We start from the raw sequence: 24,242 nt of genomic DNA, 5'->3' as shown, positions 1-24,242 counted from the left end.
TTGCCAGTTCAGTTTTAGTCTCGTTCTGCATAGCCTTCCCTAAGCTTCAATGCCTTTTCTTAGGGGCACTCACCTTTTGTTTATTTTTGGTTTAAGCATTAGATACCTTTTTACCTGCACGCTGCCTCCCGCTGTTTCCGTCATCTACAAAGCATTTAGCTACCGGCTGCCACCTACTGATATGGAAGAGTATTACACGGTTACTCTGCCGAGCTCTAGACAGCACCGACACTCAACAACAACACATCATTTGCAGATTATAATTACTGGTTTGCAAAAAAATATTTTTAACCCAAATAGGTAAAATTAGATAATCTCCCACGGCACACCAGACTGTATCTCACGGCACACTAGTGTGCCACGGCACAGTGGTTGAAAAACACTGCTCTAAAGAATTGTACCTAGAGAAGATTTATGAAAGATGGTTGCTGAACTGTGAGTGATGTAATAATTTTTGTTGACTGATGCTTGTGACCAACACACATGCGATTTAATCCTTGTTACTGGTAATAATAGCCAGGGACCTGAACATATAGCTATCACTGTTGAAATGAACACTGGAAATATTGCACATCAAGATGGCAGCACGGTGGCAGAGGGGTTAGTGCGTCGCCCTCACAATACGAAGGTCCTGAGTAGTCCTGGGTTTAATCCCGGGCTCGGGATCTTTCTGTGTGGAGTTTGCAAGTCCTCCCCATGACTGTGTGGGTTCCCTACGGGTACTCCGGCTTCCTCCCACTTCCAAAAACATGCACATGGGGATAGGTGGATTGGCAACACAAAATTGGCCCTAGTGTTTGAATGTGAGTGTGAATGTTGTCTGTCTATCTGTGTTGGCCCTGCGATGAGGTGGCGACTTGTCCAGGGTGTACCCCGCCTTCCGCCCGATTGTAGCTGGAATAAGCTCCTGCGCCCCCCGCGACCCCGAAGGGAATAAGCGGTAGAAAATGGATGGATGGATGGAAGATGGAAGATTATCACAGTAAGAAGTTTAAAAGTTCAACGTTGATAATAAATGCTCATAACCATCAAACAGGAAAGAGTGTAGGAAGATGATAAACTAGAAAACAAGCTTTTCAGCAAAAACAAGGGTTACCTAATGCTGGTAAGGAATGTCCCCTACAAAAGAGCACAAGCAATAATTTGGAGTTTGGAGTTTTACAACAACAAAGACGGAACAAGTTACTCATAAGTTTTATATTAACAAACATCTCCTCGAAGGTGATAATTTCACTGCGCATTATTTGCCACATCAAAGGTGATGCGAACCCGTTCATATGGAAACTGTGATACACTGTCAATAAACAGATTTTATTAGCGACAAAAAAACACATTTCAATTAGCATTTAGTGAGAGGAACAAGTATAACACTAAATGTCAGGACAGTGTAAAACCTAGAAATTAATAACATACACTTACACAAAAAGATCCAATACAAGACTTGTATGAGAAATGATGCCTTTAATGGAACTATAATGCTTAGTTTTGACTAATACTGTAAGAAAAGTATTAATTAAAAAAAAAAAACATTGAAAATCAAGGATATTAAATGTTATGATATTATTTGTTGTTGTGTCCATGCTCTTCATCCGTCTCTTAGATACATTATTACTAATAGTGATTATACATTTTTGATCCAATTCAATTAGCCATCCTCCTTATTCATTGGACTTCTCTCACATGGACTCAAATTCATCAATGCGTTGCTTGGTGTTGCCCTGACGAATCTGACGCAGGGTCTTGTATTTGTCACGACCCGCCTTCACATTCTCAGCGTGGATCAGGTCATTGGGGGTCTTTTTACTCTCATCTACAGCTCGAGCAAGCTCAGTGCTCAGGAACTGAAAGAGAACATAAACAGACCGAATGAAATCCTCACAGCTGAGACTATTCAGAAGCCTTATCCCTACACGGTTGTCCACTCATTCCCAATCTGAAAACATTCTTTTGTCCATTGTTATTAAATCCATTTCTGTGTCAGGGATTCTATGCAACGTCCTACAGCATCTTGTTTTGCTTGGGAAATAGAATCCATTTGTACTGCAGGAGTAATAGACTTTGCGGATGAAATATGCAACATCAATGAAACCAAGTGAATGACAATGTGCCTGCATCAATCTTTTATTAAGTAGAGTGCACTCAGTTATTAATTGGTTCCTACTTTTTGAAGCAATTAAGCTGCATATTTACCAGTCAATTTCAAAACCATATACAGTATGTGTAACCATGGAATACACACAAAAGCACACAGTACACACCATAATAAGGTGGAATAGTAGTAACAAAGCACTTCCAAGCATCACCACAGCATTTCCCATATATTCATTTATTTCTGTCGGCTCGCTATGAATACATTTGGACTGCCACAAAAACTGTAGATTTGGTGCGACCTCTTAGGTAGTGCTATGCATCATAACTGCACTGCTTAACACATCTCATACCAGAGGTGAGATTAGGTCAATTTAGGTCAATGTGTTGCAAGTCTCTGGTGAGTCTCAAGTCTTTAAGTCTGCTCAAGTCTAAGACAAGACAGGTCGAGTCAAGTCTCATGTCATTGACTTGGTTTTTCCCGAGTCCTTCCAAGTCATTGACACTATTACAGTTTTTTACAGTCGCTAGGGCACATTTTTCAATACTTAGGTCACTTTTTCAAAACTCTTCACACAGTGAGCACAACAGGAGTATAAATGGGCTAAACTGAGGATCAATTATCATTGCTTTGGCACAAAATGCATTCAATGACTACATCTTTCAAATTACTTTTTTTTTTATTTATTTATTTTTATTTAGCCTTTATTTAACCAGGTAAAATCCCATTGAGATCAAAGATCTCTTTTCCAAGACAACATTACGTGTTTTCTCACTTCGACACAACAACCGCCAAAACTCTGTGTACTTACAGGCCAATTTGCACATGCTTAGATACTGTTTTCAAAGCTGTTAAACTTAAGTTCAAAACAATAACATAATACAAACTTGAATAAGACAGCAATTTGCTACAATTATACAGTAATATTTTAACGAAATATATTTTAAATCGTACAATTAGATGCTATAAAAACAATTGGACCAACCACAGCTGAGTCTCATTGTAGATTGTAGACTGAGTAGATTAGCATTACTATTGTATCTGTATCAGTGGATGGTGTGTATACAAGTTATTGTACTTTGGAATTACTCAGTGCAAAAAAATAAATAAAAGACATAAAATATATTGAAGCATTCTGCATCATGTCAGATTCATTCCAGTAACATATATTTTGCTGTGAATTATAAACAGAGATGTCCTTGTTTTACACAAAAAAAACCATTGTAAAATGCTACCTGTTGTTAGTGTTTTTTAGGTCATTGTTTTGTGGGTGAAAAAGTTTGTTGTCTGTCAACCTTTGTTAGTGTTCTGGAAGAATTACTTGATTTGAGACATGTATGAAGTGATTTTGTAGTTTTAGTGCATTTTGAAAGTGAAATGAACTGATGCGACGAGCTGAAAGTTAGTTTGGAGAACTGTGTGAAGAGTTTTGAAAAAGTGACCTAAGTATTGGGAAATGTGTCCTAGCGACTGTAAAAAAAACTGTAAGTCATTACTGGAGCTAAAATAATATCAATCAAAGTTCAATCAAGGTTTATTTATACAGCCCTTAATCACAAGAGTCTCAAAGGGCTGCACAAGCCACAACGACATCCTCGACTCAGATCCCAATGATCCGATTTACTGTTCTAAACATATATATCTAACACATTTAAATTATGTGACAGTCTTAATTATACTTAATTCAGAGAGATATAGGTTTATGTGACAATGCCTGTTGCTCTTGCTTTAACCTGATTGTTACCGTGAAGACACAGACGTGAGAGACGTTACACACAAGACTGTCTTCACTGACGGTTTAATATAGATAATAGGACGCAAAACCGGTAAGTAAAATACTCACACACAAAGACTACTGTAGTTCTATACTGGGGAACAAAGAACAGCCTACACTGTATATGTAAACAATAAACACGTAACTTCAGTAATTATCGTGCATGAAAAAAAAACAGTTTATTCAGGAATTACTCCTGGGACACTAGAGTCGAGCATGCCCCTTTAGGATAGAAATAAAGTTTTGTCGGTCAGAATAATTTTTTGAACTTTTTTTAATTACATGTTTTTTGCATTGATAGCACACCTTTTGATGTTGACAATAAAGTAAACCGCATCAAAATTGGTCGAAAAATCAGCAAGTTATGATTTATTTTCATTCTACATGCATCGCATTGAATTTGAACGTTGCCCTGACAAAGATGGCCGCAACATAGCCACGTCAAGGCAGTTCCAGTTCCCATCGTCCTTCGCGTCATAATTTGTACAATACACAATTTTTTTTATGACGTATATAGTGTTAGTGAATGTTTATTATTCCCACCTCACAGTATCGCAGTAGTTAGTGTGTTTTACTTCCCTTTGTTTTGTGTGTTGTGTTGCAATTTTGTGGGACCACGCATTTAGACAGCTTGTTGTGCAGTCAATTATTCGTTTTCTACTGTGTGTATATGGTATATGTCAAATATGATTGCAAATAATGTAATTACGAGAAAGAGTGCATAATGGCGACGCAAAGCACTTGCACATTAGTGTCGCGTGCAATTTTTTGACAATAATACACTGTTGCTGGGACATGACCTGGTGAATATGCTGCTATGCATCATTGTCACGTGGGCAGGATGTTAATAGATATATTGGCTTTGTGTTCAGAAGAAGTTCATTCCCCTTCAACAAATAATACTGAATGGGATAGAATTTGAATTGACAAGCCCATCTTTTCGAACACATTTTAACGATGGACTAAAATATGTAAATATCCATAACAGTGTGCCAGACTTATTCAAAATATTTCAATATTAAAATGTACTTACCTTCAGGTTTTTCTGCAGTCTCTGGTTCTTTTGAGCCTCGGTTACTCTTTCCTCTTCACTGCGGTCACGGACCGTGTCGGGAGCCATCAACTCAGCACTCGCTTCTGCGCTGCCCTCATCCGTCTCATCATGATCATGCATGTGAGGTTGAACCGAATCCTGGATGTGGATACCCATTATTGTAGTCTTCAGCTCTTCTTTGGTTCTCTCCAGATCAGCTTCTACCATCATCGCCTGCCAAACCAACATAAACACAAGTGAGGCATGGTAGTGAAATATTTCACAAAATCTAATGTTTTAAATTTCAACATTAAGTACACATTTAAACTTGGCAGAAAGAGAGAGACTGACTGTCCCAAAGACTAAAAAGTGTCACAAGGACTCTAAGTGTTTGGGCTATAAGAGCCTGAAGATCACAATTTCCTCCTAAAAGAAGCATGCAGGCCAACGAGGAATTTGTTTGTCATTTCTATTTGTATTTACTTCGGTAAAATGTTCGATCCACATGCTGTGCATGTTGTTATTTTTACGTTTATAACGTGCTTTATTTTATTTCAGTTTTCACGGTGAATTTGAAGGGAAAGGAAGCCTTCAAATAAATCAGTTCAAGAAAGCCATTGTGTCTGTGCTATTTGGAGGGAGTTACAGTGAAAACTCGCACTGTTCAACGACGCAGTGGACAACGCTGAGACTGTCGGCAACATAAAAGAACCTGTGACGGGGCAGCCATCAGCACGGAGTAGAAGAGCCCATCCCCCCTCCCTTTCCCCCCTCGCGCACACACACTCAAAAGGAAGAAACACAGGTAATCACAGCGTTTTCAGTGGGCTGTTAAGAAGCCAATAAGGAAGACTGGACACTTTAAGAGTGATTAAGAAGAGACTGAAATGTATGAACATACTGTAGAGTGTGTGGTAAATGTCTGTACTTATCTGCTCATTTAATTTAAGTTAAAAGAACCTTGTCATGGCTTCACGGTGGCAGAGGGGTTAGTGCATCTGCCTCACAATACGAAGGTCCTGAGTAGTCTTGGGTTCAATCCCGGGCTCGGGATCTTTCTGTGTGGAGTTTGTATGTTCTCCCCGTGACTGCGTGGGTTCCCTCCGGGTACTCCGGCTTCCTCCCACCTCCAAAAACATGCACCTGGGGATAAGTTGATTGGCAACACTAAATTGGCCCTAGTGTGTGGATGTGAGTGTGAATGTTGTCTGTCTATCTGTGTTGGCCCTGCGATGAGGTGGCGACTTGTCCGGGGTGTACCCCGCATTCCGCCCGATTGTAGCTGAGATAGGCTCCAGCGCCCACCGCAACCCCAAAGGGAATAAGCGGTAGAAAATGGATGGATGGATGGAGAACCTTGTCATACAAGAGACATTTAAAGGACGCTAGATTAAGGACACTACACTTTTTTCTCATTTCATTTTTTGATATCACTCCAAGTTAAAAGGGCGTCTTACTAAATAAGTGAAATTAGTTTATTGGCCATTTAATTTAATATTGAAGCTTTCCTATTGTCTTTAATATTTTCCTAATTGCCTTTGATTGCATATATATTGAAGTTTTGAAGTGATCTAAACTGCATATCTTTTGAGTGTTTTGCAAAGTGATATTAAAAGGTTAAATTTAAGATTTTTATTTTGTTTAAGCTCTAAAGTATTTACATTTAGTATCTACATTTTATTGATATTTGCATTGGGCAAGTTCATCTAAGTGTGATTTAAGACTTCTTCTATTGCTAATATTTTCTGTTGATACATATTGGACAATTTAAAAACATTTAAAAGTGTGTTTAATTTAATTGATTAAAAATGTCAAAGTCAGGTGGGCCTACAGAACAGGTAAGGGACAGTGACAGGGAAGATGTCCTACTGACACCTGTACAGGCTTATGAGAGTGGTGCTGAAGAGGAAAAGCAGCAAGAGAAAAATCAAGAGCCGAGGAGAGGTGCAAGACCAAGAACCCTAACAAAAGGGTAAAGGAATGCAAATTATGAAAATCAACGCACTTCAGTTTAAGTTCAACGCCAGTTATGGAAGATGGAGAGCTCAGGCTAAAGCTGCTAAGACACCATTATCATCAAAAGAGCTTTTGGATGAGTCATTAGTTAATTCCATTATTGGTGAAATCAAACGTCTTTCTGCAGATGTCATGAGTGCTTATGAAGAGCTACGCCAAGTTTCAACTCCAGAACAGGAAACACGACGAAAAGTGGACGTGTGTACACAGACTTCCATTTTTATTCTCTCTGTAGCTGCAAGCCGTCTGGATGGAAATATTCCAGAAGAGCCAGAATGGCCAGAAGCTGGTTCTATATTTGACTCAACTTGTAAAAGCTCTGTCATGTCTATTTGGAAAGGCTACCCAGTGCAAGGAAGCACCAAGTCTTCTGTGGGTCGCCAAGAAGCTGCCGCTGAAGCTGCTGCAAGCCAAGCTGTTCTAAAAGTGCTACAAGAGCAAGAAAGAGAACAATTGGAATTAAACCTTCTTGAAGAAGAAGCTAGAAAGAAGGTAGCTGAACAAGAGGCAGCAGCCAGAAAACGCCGCTTACAGCAAGAAGAAGAGGAAGCTAAAATAAAAGCTCAATTAGAAGAAGAGCATGTAGCTCTACAAAGGACTCTAGAGGAAAAACGGAGAAAGATAAAGAAATTGGAGACAGTGAAAAGTCTTAATGCAGCAAAGGCGAGAATGCTGATATATGATCAAGGGAGTGTCAAAGAAGAGCAGAGTGACATGCTAGGAGATGAATTTGAAGAAGATGACCAAGTATCTGCACCCCCAAGTCATCTGTCTACACATAGGTCTTCCGTATCAAAGGTTAAGAAAACCTCCAATGACAGTACAGCAGAGCTCGTTAAGATGCTAGCAGGTGCTTTAAGTGCCAACAGAATCCCAATTCCTGAACCTCCAATATTCAGTGGGGATCCATTGAAATATAGTGACTGGAAACTATCTTTTCAAACTTTGATAGACCAGAAGAACATACAAGAGAATGAGAAGATATACTACCTACGAAGATACATAGGTGGTCATTACAAGAAAGCCCTTGATGGTTACTTCCGGCTCGGAACTGAATCTGCCTATACTGCTGCATGGGAGATTCTAGAGGAGCAATACGGAAACCCATTTACAATTGCAAAAGCATACATAGACAAGCTCCAAGCGTGGCCTAAAATGGGTTCTAAGGATAGCCTTGAGCTCCGAGAGTTCACAGATTTTCTCCGAAGTTGTGAGGCTGCCATGGTTAACATCAAGGCATTGGAGATTCTGAAAGACTGTAATGAAAACAGGAAGATCCTTTCTAAGTTACCAGATTGGCTGATCGCAGCTTGGAATCGAAAGGTTATGGAAATGGAACGAGAGAAAAAACAATTCCCCTCTTTCAGTTATTTTGTCAGATTTCTAACTTGGGAAGCTAAAGTCGCCTGCAACCCTATCACTTCAGTGCAGTCACTGAAATCAAGTGAGACGGACAAGCCAAGGTCCCAAAGACAACAAAGCTTTGGAGCAAATACGTTGAACACAAGTTCTAATGAAAAGACACAGACAAGTTTCAATGAAAAGATTACAAACTCCAAGGAAAAGAATGTCATGACATGTATTTTCTGTAAAAGGAACCATCATACATTGCATAAATGCAGGAAGTGGAGAAAGCTGTGGCGGACAGAGTAAAGTTCATCCAAGCTGAAAGTTCATGCTTTGGTTGTCTTCAGTCTGGACACCGCTCAAAGAACTGCAGCAATAGGAGTGTTTGCGACACATGCGAAAAGAAGTATCCAACTTGTCTGCACGAGGAGCGAACCAAAGATGAACAAAAGCCACCGCAAGCCGAACCAAGTACAAGTCAAGAAAATCCTAATGAAAGACCCCAAGCACCCCAAAACAAATAAATAACCAAAGATGCTACTTCATGTAGAGTAATACTTCAAAAAGCTAACATACAAACGGCTGCAATAATCCCAGTCTGGCTTTCATCCACAACTCAACCAACGCAAGAGGTCCTTGTGTATGCTCTGTTGGATTCTCAAAGCGATACAACCTTTGTTCTGAGTGAAGTAGCAGATGCGTTGGAAGTGGACAAAAAGCAAGTCAAGCTTAACCTTTCTACTATGACTGCGAGAACTACAGTAGTAAGCTCCCAAAGAGTAACCAACCTGCAAGTAAGAGGCTTTTATTCAGGTGAGAAGATTGCCTTACCATCAGTCTACACGCGTGAGTTCATTCCGATGAACAGAACTCATATACCTACAGGTGAAACCGCAAAAGCATGGTCCCATCTAGAGCATCTCCAAGATAAGATACCACCTCTGCAAGACTGCGGAGTAGGTTTGCTCATCGGGTACAATTGCTCACAAGCCTTACTTCCCAGGGAAGTCGTGTCTGGCAAAGAAAACCAGCCCTACGCCCAGCGTACAGACCTTGGATGGAGTATTATTGGTCACCGGAATCCCTATGTAAACTGCGGCGATGCCATCGGAGTCAGCCATCGCATTGTAGTGAGACAAGTGACACCAAGTTTGGAGCCTTATCTCAATCTCAAAACTGAAGTACACTATGTGTGTCGAACAAAAGTGAAGGAGATTACTCCCTCGGACATTAGCAAGGTCCTTGAATCAGACTTCTCTAAAAGAAACATGCAAACACAATTACCCAAAGAGAGTGCACGGTGGGAGAAATCAAGGAAGATGATCCTGAACCCCGCAAAGCTGTTGTGTGTAACACCAAGGCAGAAAAAGATAGATCATTGCTGAATCGCCTGAAGAAATTCTCTGATTGGTCAAGAATAGTAAGAGCAATTGCCAGATTGAAACGACGTGGAAAAGAACACAAAGGTGTGAAACAAAGAACTAATGAAAGTACAAGTCTGGAAGAAAGAAAAGAAGACAGAACAGAGACTACTCCACCTTTCACTTACACCGGCATAGACTGCTTCGGTCCGATCTATGTTAAAGATGGAAGGAAGGACATGAAAAGATATGGTCTCATACTTACATGTCTATGCTCAAGAGCCATACACATTGAAGTCGTCGATGATATGACAACTGATGCGTTCATCAATGCTTTAAGAACATTCATTGCCATAAGAGGAAATGTTCATCAGCTAAGATGCGACCAAGGCACCAATTTCGTTGGTGCAAGGAGAGAGTTTGCTGAAGTCATGACAGGAATGGATCAAGAAAGAGTGAAGGCTCTCGGATGCGAGTTTCTTATGAACCCTCCAGCGGCTAGTCACATGGGCGGCATATGGGAGAGGCAAATTAGAACTATAAGAAGTGTTCTTACGGCTGTTCTCGACCAGTCGGCGCAAAGATTCGACAGTATCTCACTACGAACAGTACTGTATGAGGTCATGGCCATCATTAACAGTAGACCACTTACCGCTGAATACTTAAATGACCCATCCGGACGTGAACCTTTAACCCCAAACCATATACTCACGATGAAGTCAACAATAATACTGCTCCCACCTGGAGAATTCATCAGAGAAGATTTGTACCTTAAGAAGAGGTGGCGTCGAGTCCAGTATTTGGCCAATGAGTTTTGGACCCGTTGGAAAAAGGAATATCTTTTGAATCTACAATCAAAGCAAAAGTGGCACAAGAACAGAAGGAACTTGAAGGTCAATGACATCGTCCTTCTGAAAGACGACCTGGCACCACGCAATGAATGGAAGCTGGCCAGAATCACAGATGTCTACCCAGGGTCAGATGGTAGGGTGAGGAAACTAAAACTAATGGCTAGTGAAACCACATTTGATAAAAAGGGAAAGCCCACAACTAAAACAGTGTTTCTTGACAGACCTATACAGAAGGTGGTTATTCTGCTTGAAGCAGAGTGCGTTTAAGTTTCATGTTTTTGCTTGAGTGCAATTTCATTGTAAATGTATAAGAACAGAAGAAGTTTATTTTGAAGTTAAAAATGTTTAAAAGAAATCCCACATTAAGGTTTGTGTGATTTGGTGGGAGTGTAACTGTAGCTACTAATAATTAATATAATTTGTTTTATTTCTCTAAAAACAGAATAATAAGTTAAGTTCATAAAAGGGAATTCAAATCAAAATGCATAAAAGTTCATAAGAAGGCTATATTTAAGTTACTATGGTCAAAAATGTAATTTCATGCCTTTTTGTTAAGTTTGTGGCATACTTTTATTTTGAAGTGTCTCGTTTGGTCTGTCGTCTGATGTAAGGAAGCTACTTCCGGGTATGAGTAAACATTTTTGATGCCATGTGAAGGCAGAAAGAGCGAGACTGACTGTCCCAAAGACTAAAAAGTGTCACAAGGACTCTAAGTGTTTGGGCTATAAGAGCCTGAAGATCACAATTTCCTCCTAAAAGAAGCATGCAGGCCAACGAGGAATTTGTTTGTCATTTCTATTTGTATTTACTTCGGTAAAATGTTCGATCCACATGCTGTGCATGTTGTTATTTTTACGTTTATAACGTGCTTTATTTTATTTCAGTTTTCACGGTGAATTTGAAGGGAAAGGAAGCCTTCAAATAAATCAGTTCAAGAAAGCCATTGTGTCTGTGCTATTTGGAGGGAGTTACACTAGCTTAGGTACAGTATTTACACAATGTTGTGGACGTGTCACTTTTTAACATGCTTTTAAATTTGTTTACAAACGTTTGTACATGTGAACTCACCTTCAATGAGGCAAGCACGTTTTCTAAGGCTGCATGTCAATTGTGTGTGTGTGTGTGTGTGTGTGAGAGCCCTTTTCGAGCCCCCAATCACTGGTCTCAGCCATGAAACAAGGAAAGATCTACCCTTGTGCCAACTGTTTGATATAGTATACTGTTTGATATAGTTAACTGTATATAGTATACAGTATACTGTTTTGTATACTGTACATTAGGCTGTCAAACGATTAAAAGATTTAATCGTGATTAAATCGCAGGTAGATATAATTTTGTGTACCATTTTTTTGTGTGTATCATTTTTAAGATTTTAAAACTATGACTGCACAACTAGTTTGCTTCAATTACATGTTTATTAAACATTTTGCTTTTTTAAACAGCTCAACACAAAATGGAAATAAACATGCATTTAATGACACACAAAAAAATTACCCGCTGTTGGAGCACTTGCACTCAGAGGAAAGGAGCTACACTTCTGTGTTTAGATACCAGTTTCGCACATTATTATGACAAAATGTGGAATGTTACGATCGTGACTTGATTGTTAAAGATGTTTAGTAATGTAATCTGTGATATTTCTACCTGACGCAGATGAGCGATGGTGGTTGTGGTTGAGAGGAGAGTTGTTATACAGTATGTTGGATGTTGGAGAATGTCTGATGTGTTGCAATAGTCAGCCTTGATTCATTGCTGCAGATTGAAGATTTTTTTTTTGATCTGCACGTTGTTTGCGAGACGAGTTGCATGGCCGTGGTCGGGGGCGTGGCCGCGGTGTCAAGACTGGTGGGATGTGAGGCTGAAGCAGGGACGACTCCGGGGCTTTTTCTTTCCCTGGGCTAAAGGGGCCTTGACTGGTTCGTGGGGGGGCTAAGAAAATAATTGATTTAAATGACTTCAGTTCTCATATTCTCAATAAAATCAGTTATGATATACAGCGCAAGCATGTTCGTTATAAATGTAGTTTCAACTGAATTTGACCAACGAACATTCAACAAACTGGTTAAGCAAAACGCACGCAACAAAAGCAAAAATGTTTCAAGTGCAAAGGTAACAGATATAGCAACGGACAGCAATCATGCACCTGCCAATAACCAGACGCTACATCCAAAATGCGACAACAAGTGTTTTCATCCATATGCATAATTAATGAAAACAGATAACTATACATTGGCAATATTGTTTCAGATCACAACATAATAACTTGAGAAATGATTATTAGTGAAATTTGTATTAGGTCTATAGGCTACAAAGTGCAAATAGCTCTCTTTACAAATGATCGCTCTGGAGGAACCGGCCAAAAAAGTTTGCATTCACACTGCCCCCCGACACCCCTTTTCAACTGTCTATGCGACATCAAGGCTTGGTTACCCCAGAATTTTTAAATAATGAATGAGGGAAAAACGGAAATTTCAGTTTTTGGTCCGGCCCTCACTGACTTGGGACCATTGCAAAATTATGTGCGTCCCAAAGTCACCAGCCTTGGTGTCACTATATACAGCGATTTTAAACTTGACGAACAAGTCAATGGCGTTTTAAAATCGTGTTTTTATCATCTTTGTCTTTTTGCAAAGGTAAAACCGTTTTTATCTTTTAACCTTTTTGAACAAGTCGTGAATGCTTTTATTTCAAGTCGCCTGGACTACTGCAATGCACTTTATGCTGGCATTAGCCAAAAAGCTCTCTCCCGGTTGTCGTTAGTCCAGAACGCGGCAACACGACTTTTAACAGGGGCCAGGAAATGCGAGCATATAACCCCAATTCTTCAGAGTTTGCACTGGCTCCCTGTTCATCTTAGAATTGATTTTAAAACCTTGCTGTTTGTTTTTAAAGCTTTACATGGACTGGCACCTCAGTATATCTCGGACCTCATCCAAATTTACACTCCTGAGCGCGCTCTGAGGTCCGAGAGCCAGCTCCAGCTCGTGGTGCCCAAGACCAGACTTAAATCCAGGGGAGACAGGGCCTTCTCTGTGGTCGGCCCTAAGCTCTGGAACACTCTGCCCCTCCATGTTGAAACTGCTCCCACAGTGGAGTGTTTTAAGTCTCGTCTTAAGACCCACTTTTATTCTTTGGCTTTTAACACTACGTGAGTTGTGTGGTCCTCTGTCCTCTGTTGTCCTCTGTGTTTTTTAAAAATGTTGATTTCTATTTACTGTTTTAATTGGTTTTCCCCTTTAAAATCGTTTTTAATCATATCTATTTTTATATATTGTTTTTATAATGGTTTTATATTTATTTATTTTTTGTTTTTATTCAGTCATTGGTGGAGCTAAGGATAATATTTGAATATTGTTTTTAATATTGTTGTGCAGCACTTTGGAAACATTTTTGTTGTTTAAATGTGCTATATAAATAAAGTGGATTGGATTGGATTGGGGCCCTGCGATGAGGTGGCGACTTGTCCAGGGTGTACCCCGCCTTCCGCCCGATTGTAGCTGAGATAGGCTCCAGCGCCCCCCGCGACCCCAAAGGGAATAAGCGGTAGAAAATGGATGGATGGATGGATTTCTATTTACTGTTTTAATTGGTTTTCCCCTTTAAAATCGTTTTTAATCATATCTATTTTTATATATTGTTTTTATAATGGTTTTATATTTATTTATTTTTTGTTTTTATTCAGTCATTGGTGGAGCTAAGGATAATATTTGAATATTGTTTTTAATATTGTTGTGCAGCACTTTGGAAACATTTTTGTTGTTTAAATGTGCTATATAAATAAAGTGGATTGGATTGGATTGGGGCCCTGCGATGAGGTGGCGACTTGTCCAGGGTGTACCCCGCCTTCCGCCCGATTGTAGCTGAGATAGGCTTCAGCGCCCCCCGCGATCCCGAAGGGAATAAGCGGTAGAAAATGGATGGATGGATAGATTGGATTGGATTGTGATTGGCAGAGGTGTGGACTCGAGTCACATGACTTGGACTCGAGTCAGACTCGAGTCATGAATTTGATGACTTTAGACTCGACTTGACAAAATGTAAAAAGACTTGCAACTCGACTTAGACTTTAACATCAATGACTTGTGACTTCACTTGGACTTGAGCCTTTTGAATTGACATGACTTGACATGACTTGCTACTTTCCCCAAAACCCAAAGATGAAAAAGTTATTCGGGAGCGCTCCGTATTTTTCATTGTGTACTTGTCTATCAGCGTTGCGTGTGTCAGCTGGTGTGGTCTCAGTACAACAGCCAATCAAATTAGATCTACTTTGTTTTCATCACAAAGCATTCATCCAATCAAATTGCAGGACAACCAACGAAGAAGACATGTCCAAACCACACGCCAGTGAACAAAAAATGATACCTAAAATAATTTCGTTTGGGTATAAAAATTACGAGGTGGTCAACACAAAACGGTTTGCAGTATGCAACACATGCGGTTCCAAAATGACTGATGGAGAGGCAACAACTTCCAACTTCGTCCGGCATTTGAAGTTGCACAAAGAACGGTAAGTTTTGAATGTAAGATAACGTTTATTGGCTAAGTAACGTGACTTTTATTTGCTGTGTAGTTAAATCAGTGAGGCTGTAAACTCACTGCTAACGTTATAACGTTATTGCAAACACGGGAATCTGTTGCAGTTCACTACCTTATTCATACTTTTTGTTCAGTGATTTTTTTTAAGCAGGGTTACGTTAGTCAATATATCACACGTAACGTTAGACGGCGGTCAGCAGCACCGCGTATTTTAGCCACCTAAAAAAAGACAAAAATAGTAAAATAAAGGTCAGTTAAAATGTATACTATATTATGAATATGTGTACTGTTTTAGCTAGCTTTCTGACATACTGTTGGTTGTTTACCTCAGTGGTCCCCAACCACTGGGCCGCGGCCCGGTACTGGTCCGTGGATCGATTGGTATCGGGCCGCACAAGAAATAATTTTTTTTTTCTTCTTTTTTTAATTAAATCAACATAAAAAACACAAGATACACTTACAAGTAGTGCACCAACCCAAAACAACTCTCTCCCCCCTTTTGTTCTGGGCATTGAACATAAAGACTCTTCCTTCACTGTTCCGAGTGGCCATGAGAGTCTTGGCAGTGCCTGCCTCCAGTGCTCCAGTGGAGCGAGTTTTCAGCCATGGTGGCATCATACTACGCCCCCATCGTGCACAAATGACTGACAGACTCTTGGCTAATTTGGTCTTTTGCAAATGCAATGCAGCATAGGGCCCTGACATATAAAAAGTATAACTTTTTTGTTATGTTCACGTATATGTCATGTTTTTTCAATGTTAACACTTTTGTACAAATAAGTACATTTGAACTTTATTTTTCAATGTGTTTGTTCTGTAAAGGAATGAGTTAATGTTTAAAATGACTGGTTAATAGTGCTATTATAAAGTGCAATGTCAGCACAATTTTCTTTCCTGCAATTTAAAATGCACTTGTTTTAATAAATAAATACAGCGTTTGAAAAGCATACACAATCTGTGTTAATATATTAGTCTGTGGTTAAAAGGACTTGAAAGGACTCGAAACTCATAATGCAGGACTTAGGACTTGACTTGAGACTTTCCAGTCTTGACTTTGGACTTGACTCGGGGCTTGCCTGTCTTGACTCGGGACTTGACTCGGACTTGAGGGCAAAGACTTGAGACTTACTTGTGACTTGCAAAACAATGACTTGGTCCCACCTCTGGTGATTGGTAGCCACACTGTGGTAGGTTTAGGAAAAACGGGCCTTGCTCGGTGCATGACCAATAAGTTCATACTTGTGCTGTGATTGGGTGGCCAAATAAATGTATCTGGGCTTCAACTAGGCGTTTGGAATGATGGACCCACAACGATTGACTTCCACGAAGCTGTCCCGTTTTGTGGGTGGTCTTATTATTTGTTTCTATCATGTATGGATAATTTGCAAATGTCACCAGTGGGACGTCACAAATGGTGCAAATTCTAAATAGCTCTTTTGGCGAAAGTATGGAGGAGGTCAAGATTGTTTTATAAATATCTCCGCAATGCTACCACGGTTTGATTTCAAAATTTGGGGTAAGAACAGTTGTTTTTGCATAAAAGGGCCCTAAAACGCTTGAGATTTCAACTGGGGAAAAACATAGTTCTGTTGGGGCAAGCCCTGGTGTACAGCTGTTCCTGGTACATGCATGCAGGCGAGTTAAGGGATTACAATGTGTGCCTGTTGGTGGGTCTGTTGGTCACTCTCTAAGTGGGGGTGGCACTGATGTCATATGAATGCATTCATATTTTTCAAAACATTTCTGGATTGGCCAGTAGAGTCCCAAAGGTCGACTGGTCGATTGCAATCAACAGGTTGGCGACCCTTAGTATATCTAATGTGGCAGAGTGAGTGTATGATCAATTTGTGTGTTGACATTTCTAAAAGTGGCATATGTATAAAATAACATTTTAACTAAATAGTGTCCCCAAAGATGATATATTACAGTGTTTGCATTAACAAAGCATTTAAAGGGGAACATTATCATCAGACCTATGTAAGCGTCAATATATACCTTGATGTTGCAGAAAAAAGACCATATATTTTTTTAACCGATTTCCGAACTCTAAATGGGTGAATTTTGGCGAATTAAACGCCTTTCTATTATTCGCTCTCGGAGCGATGACGTCACAACGTGGCGTCACATCGGGAAGCAATCCGCCATTTTCTCAAACACCGAGTCAAATCAGCTCTGTTATTTTCCGTTTTTTTCGACTGTTTTCCGTACCTTGGAGACATCATGCCTCGTCGGTGTGTTGTCGGAGGGTGTAACAACACAAACAGGGACGGATTCAAGTTGCACCAGTGGCCCAAAGATGCGAAAGTGGCAAGAAATTGGACGTTTGTTCCGCACACTTTACCGACGAAAGCTATGCTACGACAGAGATGGCAAGAATGTGTGGATATCCTGCGACACTCAAAGCAGATGCATTTCCAACGGTAAAATCAAAGAAATCTGCCGCCAGACCCCCATTGAATCTGCCGGAGTGTGTGAGCAATTCAGGGACAAAGGACCTCGGTAGCACGGCAAGCAATGGCGGCAGTTTGTTCCCGCAGACGAGCGAGCTAAACCCCCTATCGACCCTAGCTTCCCTGGCCTGCTGACATCAACTCCAAAACTGGACAGATCAGCTTTCAGGAAAAGAGCGCGGATGAGGGTATGTCTACAGAATATATTAATTGATGAAAATTGGGCAGCACGGTGGAAGAGGGGTTAGTGCATCTGCCTCACAATACGAAGGTCCTGAGTAGTCTTGGGTTCAATCCCGAGCTCGGGATCTTTCTGTGTGGAGTTTGCATGTCCTCTCCGTGACTGCGTGGGTTCCCTCCGAGTACTCCGGCTTCCTCCCACTTCCAAAGACATGCACCTGGGGATAGGTTGATTGGCAACACTAAATTGGCCCTAGTGTGTGAATGTGAGTGTGAATGTTGTCTGTCTATCTGTGTTGGCCCTGCGATGAGGTGGCGACTTGTCCAGGGTGTACCCCGCCTTCCGCCCGATTGTAGCTGAGATAGGCTCCAGCGCCCCCCGCGACCCCAAAAGGGAATAAGCGGTAGAAAATGGATGGATGGATGGATGGAAAATTGGGCTGTCTGCACTCTCAAAGTGCATGTTGTTGCCAAATGTATTTCATATGCTGTAAACCTAGTTCATAGTTGTTAGTTTCCTTTAATGCCAAACAAACACATACCAATCGTCGGTTAGAAGGCAATCACCGAATTCGTCCTCGCTTTCTCCCGTGTCGCTGGCTGTCGTGTCGTTTTCGTCGGTTTCGCTTGCATACGGTCCAAACCGATATGGCTCAATAGCTTCAGTTTCTTCTTCAATTTCGTTTTCGATACCTGCCTCCACACTACAACCATCCGTTTCAATACATTCGTAATCTGTTGAATCGCTTAAGCCGCTGAAATCCGAGTCTGAATCCGAGCTAATGTCGCTATAGCTTGCTGTTCTTTCCGCCATGTTTGTTTGTGTTGGCTTCACTATGTGACGTCACAGGAAAATGGACGGGTGTTTATAACGATGGTTAAAATCAGGCACTTTGAAGCTTTTTTTAGGGATATTGCGTGATGGGTAAAATTTTGAAAAAAACTTCGAAAATATAATAAGCCACTGGGAACTGATTTTTAATGGTTTTAACCATTCTGAAATTGTGATAATGTTCCCCTTTAATAGTTTTGCTACGGTGTGACTTACTAATAAGAAATTCTCATCATGCGTTTGAGTCCTTCCATCTTATAACTCATAGTCTGTTCACTTTGTAGTGCCAGACATCCCCTCTACGCTCATTTATGATTCATCCTTTATCTGCCTCTTGGTTCTATCATTAATTCTCACCCTTTTCTGCCATCTTATTGCCTCCTCGTCCTTTTTCTTCTTGGCATCTTCCAGCTGGGAGATTTTCGCTGTAAGCTCTGCCAGCTCAATGGCCTATCCGCATGTGCACACAAATGGGGGAAAAGTTAAGAGTGCTCCTGTTCTAAGGTCACTGTGCTCCATGTGTGCACGTGTGAGTCTGTCGTGACGATAGGTGTGTGTGTGTGTGTGTGTGTGTGTGTGTGTGTGTGTGTGTGTGTGTGTGTGCGTGCACACATGGGTTCTAAAGCAGAATACATTTTCATTTGAATAACCTCGAAATAACATTTTACATACAAATGAAACTTTCCTTTAGTCCTTTTGCAGATTGACATCATTTCTTGCATGGAGGCGGAAACACAAACGGGTCGCTGTTGAAGCGGTGCACTGCGTAGTGAGGACTAGCTAGTATGTTAGGGTGTTAGGATATGGTAGGAGATGCTCTTAAAAAAGATGAGTTTTCAAGAGATCCTTCACGGTAGAGAGAGAAGCCCGGCTCTGGTTGTTATCAGTAGTGTTTTTTCACCTTAGGGAGCCACAAATGAGGGCCATGTGCAAGACAGATGTGTATGGGTATGATATAATGTGGATGAAAGAACATCATCAGGTGTGACCATGTTTATATGACAGTGGTACCTCAACTTAAGGGTCCCCCAATTTAAGAGTGTTTTGAGATTGGAGCTGTCTTTCAGCTAATTGTTATTGTTAAATGCCGCAGTGAACCCCGTAAGATGCGACCAAAACATCCGGTCTTACGCATCAGCATTAACTTACAACTAGAAATCGACATAACTTTATTTTCCAACAATTGGAAGGAATAAAGTGAGTGTGAAGGACAGTTTTCAGAAGAAGAAGTGGATAATATTAATTAAATCAAAGAAAAAAATCATCAAAACTAGTGGACTTGGCGAAGTCGCTGCTAATCTGCACCATACTGAAGCAGAATGAGTGTAATGTCAGCCAAAGATTTTACAATAATATCTAAATGGCAGACATGTATCCATAAAATTATGGAAAAGCTGCTGAAGGTGTGTTTGAAAGAGAAGCAGCTGTAAGAAAATACCATAGAAGTCAAGATTTTACCTTTCCAAGGTAAAATCTTTACATTATTATTACATTACTCAATAAAACTACTGTAGTTGTTTGTAGTACATTTTACTGTATTGCGTGTATACAGTACTTCTTATCTAAAACTTTTCTTTTTTAAAGGCATTTTACATGTTAAAATTGTGCTGTTTTGTGGGTCAAGCACTATTTGAATTGATTATAATTCGTTTCAATGGACAATATTGATTCGAGATCCAAGTGTTTTGAGTTAAGAGCTCCTTCACAGACCCAATTAAGCTCATAAATTGAGGTACTGCTGTATATCAGAAAAGGTGTAGAAATTATCCAAACATTTGTGATAATGGTAAATTGTAGAAATTTACCAAATCTTCCTGACTTTTCATCTCAGACGGTGAATATTTTAGCAGGGCGGCTTTGGCCTGCATGGCAGCTCTGCGGTCATTGTCCAGGCTCTCAGCTTCCTCTTGTGCAAGCGTCCTCTCCTTCTCTAACTCAAGGGCCCTGCGAGTCTGCTCCTCCAGCTCTGAAACACAACAATAAGCGCAGGCATGGACCCATGCAGTTATTACATACACTGTATTAGAGGGAATTCTCAAATCATGAATATTACAATATGGAAAGACACTTTATAAATGTTCGCAAACAGAAAAAAATTGCTATATTGAGAAAGTTGTCAGACCATTTTGAGCTCTCTTTGTCTGCTCTTCAATCTGTCGCAATCTCTCCATCAGCTCCATGGTCTCGCGAGCAATCTTCTCTGTTTCCTTCTCGGCATTTTCACGCTTTTTTTTCTCACTCTCGAGCAGAGCCCTGACAGGAGAATTGTGCATAAATACGCGTCTGAAACAACTCCATCCCTTGACGGTTCTTTCTTAAGTACAAAGAACACACTGCAAATCATGAAGAAAAAAAGAAGTCCTTGTCATTTTATTTACCTCTCCATCTGCCGCTTGTTCTTCTCCTCTTTTGCTTGGGCCTTCATCTGCTGTACCTCGATGGTGTCAGGTTTACGTCTGCGCATGTACAAGTCGTGGTTTCCCATGCATAGAACCAGTATGCGTTTGTTGATGCGAAGACGAGGTACGTAGAAAACAAAGTCCTTTGACACAAAATACATCAGTTAGTTATAGCTTGATACAAAAACATTATAGGAACAAAGTCAAGAACACAGGGTTTGTCAGAAAAATTCCAGGACTGTTGCTGCTTATTACATTCTTTAATATGAGGGCATTGTCCACTGGGAGTTCTTGCCACAGGGCCAGTCGATTAATGGCCCGTTTACAAAGAGATCTTGCTGCATTTGATTCGTTTAGTGCACGAGAAAAGGCGTGACTTGTAGCAGCATAACTTGTGGCTGCTTCACCATTGTCCTGAGCATCCGACAGTTCCTGTTTGAGAAGAACATCGCCACTCTGGAGCAACCTTATTACTCATCTATACTTGTTCTGTGTGATTTTTTTCTCTTTCTCAAGCTTAAGGAGGTCATTAAGGAGGGTGCTTTAAAGACGTTGTCGACATCAAAATGACCGTGAAAAAAGAACTGTGGAGGATCCTGGAAGAATCTTTCCAAAAGTTAATGAAGGCGTGGCAAATAAGGCTTGGAGTGTTTTTAAAATCAATTTTAATGCAGGATGTCTCTGTACTTTGCTTCATTCATCTTTCCTTTTATCCTGACTAGTCTCCCAGTTCCGGCCGCTGAAAAACATCCCCGCAGCATGATGCTGCCACCATCATGCTTCACTGTAGGGATGCTATTGGCCTGGTGATGAACGGTGCCTGGTTTCCTCCAAACATTAAACCTTGCATTCACGCCAAAAAGGTCAATCTTTGTCCAATCAGATTAGAGAATTTTGTTTCTAATGGTCTGAGAGTCTTCCCTGTGCATTTTGGAAATGTTTTTACTAAAAAATGGCTTCCGTCTGGCCACTATACCCTACAGGCCTGATTGGTGAATTGCTGCAGAGATGGTTGTCTTTCTGGAAGGTTCTCCTCTCTCCACAGAGGAATGCTGTAGCTCTGACAGAGTGACCATCGGGTTCCTGGTTAACTTCCTGACAAGACTAAGATGAATGCAGCAATGTACAGAGCTATCCTGCATCCCTGGGACCCTGGTCTTTTATTCAAATTCCCCCGAAATCATCCACATTTTATACGTCGATTCCTATTTTTGATGCTTGCTCTACCGACCGGAAGAATTTGCTTCCCCCCAAAAAAGATATCAGCTAACTGTCTATTTCCATACAACGTGTGTAGCCACTCCTTAAGTAAATAATCATCCATTGTGGCAAATAAACTACAGTTCTTAAGTATCATCAAGTCGTGTCACTGAAGGAATGTAGGACAAAGCTAAATAATGTTACACAAAGACGAAGAGCAAGCAGGCAAGCTAATCCCTAAGATAGCCGCAACACAATAAATAAGTTATTAGTAAACTTTAAGAAGTGTAGCTGGAACCGTGTTACAACAGAAATTAAGAAGTTATAAAAATAACAAGTAAATTAAAACGAGTCTGCAGAGACTCTGGATAATATAACAATTGTTAGGCTGCTCTGTTGCTGTTGTGCAATCGCTGCCAGGCACAGGAACGGGAAAACAAATTGATCCATAAAATGGTAGTGTTGACTGATACTAGAGTGATGAGGTCGATGTTTTTATTTTCCCAAAATGTTGCTTTTTACTTTTTCGTTTTGGTGAATGTTTACAAACTCTGGAAATAAGTCTCAGGACGCAGGACGACATTAGGAGCAACTAAAGAGGATAGTCATTTTTGCTTGTTTGAAATTATTATTTTTATGAATTATTGACTTAGTTTTGAACAAATAATTGTACGTAAAAAAAAAAAAAGTACCTAATTTAAATAGTGTGTTGATATTGTTCAACTGTCAATAGCATTCACTATAAATGCATTTAAAAAAATTAAGATTATTATATGTGATCGGTATTGGTATATTTCATTGACAGATGATCGGAATCGGCAGCATAAAACCCTGATTGGAATATCTCTGTCTGTGAATGTGTAAATTTTTATTAGATTTGTCAACGGTAAAGTGAAACTTTGGTGAAAGTGTACTCCTGTGAACAGAAACTTCATAACATATATTAAAGTTCGAATAATTGATATTTATACAGTATACTGCTTGAAAACAGACCAAATGGCAATAGTACATTTTTGACCCTGCCTTTTAAAAAAATCGGAATCGAGAATTGTTGGGAACCGGAATCGAAACGAAGACCCGGAATCAGAACCGGGATCGTCCAAATTCAAACAATGCCTAACTCTACATCAGTCCTGGGACTTTTGTGACACACTTTAAAGTTCTGTTTAGTGCACTTTTCCTGGACATGAATAGGTCTCTGTAAAGTATAAATACTGATTAATGCAATAATGACATTTTAAACCGTGATTTATACATTTTAAAAACGGATCATTTACCCTGGTAACATGCTACACTTGTTTATAGGCACAGCGAATAAACTAGCATGTCTGAAGAGAAGTCATTAGGCTTCTGATTGTAGTTGTGAAAAGCTTTTAAAATGTCAAAAAATATTCATGATCAGATACTGACTACTAAACATTCAACCCTGTGCACTTAACACAACTCAGAGCTTCACATTTCATTTACCTGTTATTTCCCCTTGCAATAAACACATCCTAATTGACCAGGCTGTAAATATGTATTGCATATAAACTGTATAATTCTCTACTGCACCGTTGCATACCGGAGACTTTTTGTCAATTGGCTTAATGACAAACTTCTTGTCATTGAAGGAAATATTTCTGATCTCACTCCAGGGGAAGCCAATCTTTGGAGTCAACCTGTAGAAGATTGGAATACTTTGTTATAAGACATGCCAGAAAAACAACATGTTACATGGTAAAAACAAACCCATGGTTATTGTTTAGAATGTGTTCGTCCTATTTTAATTTAATTAATTGAAAACTATAAACTGTTGTGCCTTCACGTGTTAATGCTGAGAGGCTATAACAGTTGTTAATACATCATTAAGTATCATATCAATCCCCAGATATCATGCAAATATGCACTCAGAGGCTGCAAGTAGTATGTGAATGTCAATGGAGCTTTCTAATTGGATGCTTTGTCATTTTCTGAATGTAATCATTGTTGAGCATGTCAGAAACAAATCCATTTACCATAATACCATAATTACCACCTTATTTCTTATTAACTAATTGACTGACATTTGACCTTCCAATATTACAGAAACAATAAGTGTTTGAGTTGGACAAGTAATAGGTCACAAAAAAGTTGCACGTTGCGCATATTCTTTGACTGTGAATGAACCCCTCAGGTATGCTTATTGGTGC

General features: G+C 40.0%; 1 protein-coding gene across 8 annotated transcripts in view; it reads right to left on the bottom strand.

Moving 5' to 3' along the window:
- Positions 1–1,400: 1,400 nt before the first annotated feature.
- Positions 1,401–24,242, bottom strand: part of LOC133575344 (moesin-like) — a 36,071-nt gene continuing 13,229 nt past the window's right edge. For all 8 annotated transcript variants that reach the window (XM_061928007.2, XM_061928012.2, XM_061928009.2 and 5 more), the window contains 7 exons: positions 23,636–23,732; positions 20,851–21,014; positions 20,595–20,725; positions 20,278–20,438; positions 18,830–18,922; positions 4,897–5,130; positions 1,401–1,841 (listed from right to left, as the gene is read on the bottom strand). In XM_061928007.2, the coding sequence (XP_061783991.1) occupies positions 1,677–1,841; positions 4,897–5,130; positions 18,830–18,922; positions 20,278–20,438; positions 20,595–20,725; positions 20,851–21,014; positions 23,636–23,732 (1,045 nt within the window). In that variant the 3' untranslated portion in view covers positions 1,401–1,676. The remainder of the gene's footprint in view (positions 1,842–4,896; positions 5,131–18,829; positions 18,923–20,277; positions 20,439–20,594; positions 20,726–20,850; positions 21,015–23,635; positions 23,733–24,242) is intronic.

This window comes from Nerophis lumbriciformis, linkage group LG35 (genome assembly GCF_033978685.3).
Source record: "Nerophis lumbriciformis linkage group LG35, RoL_Nlum_v2.1, whole genome shotgun sequence".
Lineage (NCBI taxonomy): Eukaryota > Metazoa > Chordata > Actinopteri > Syngnathiformes > Syngnathidae > Nerophis > Nerophis lumbriciformis.
Note: the sequence above shows the minus strand (reverse complement) of the source record. Positions and strands in the feature narration are given on the sequence as shown.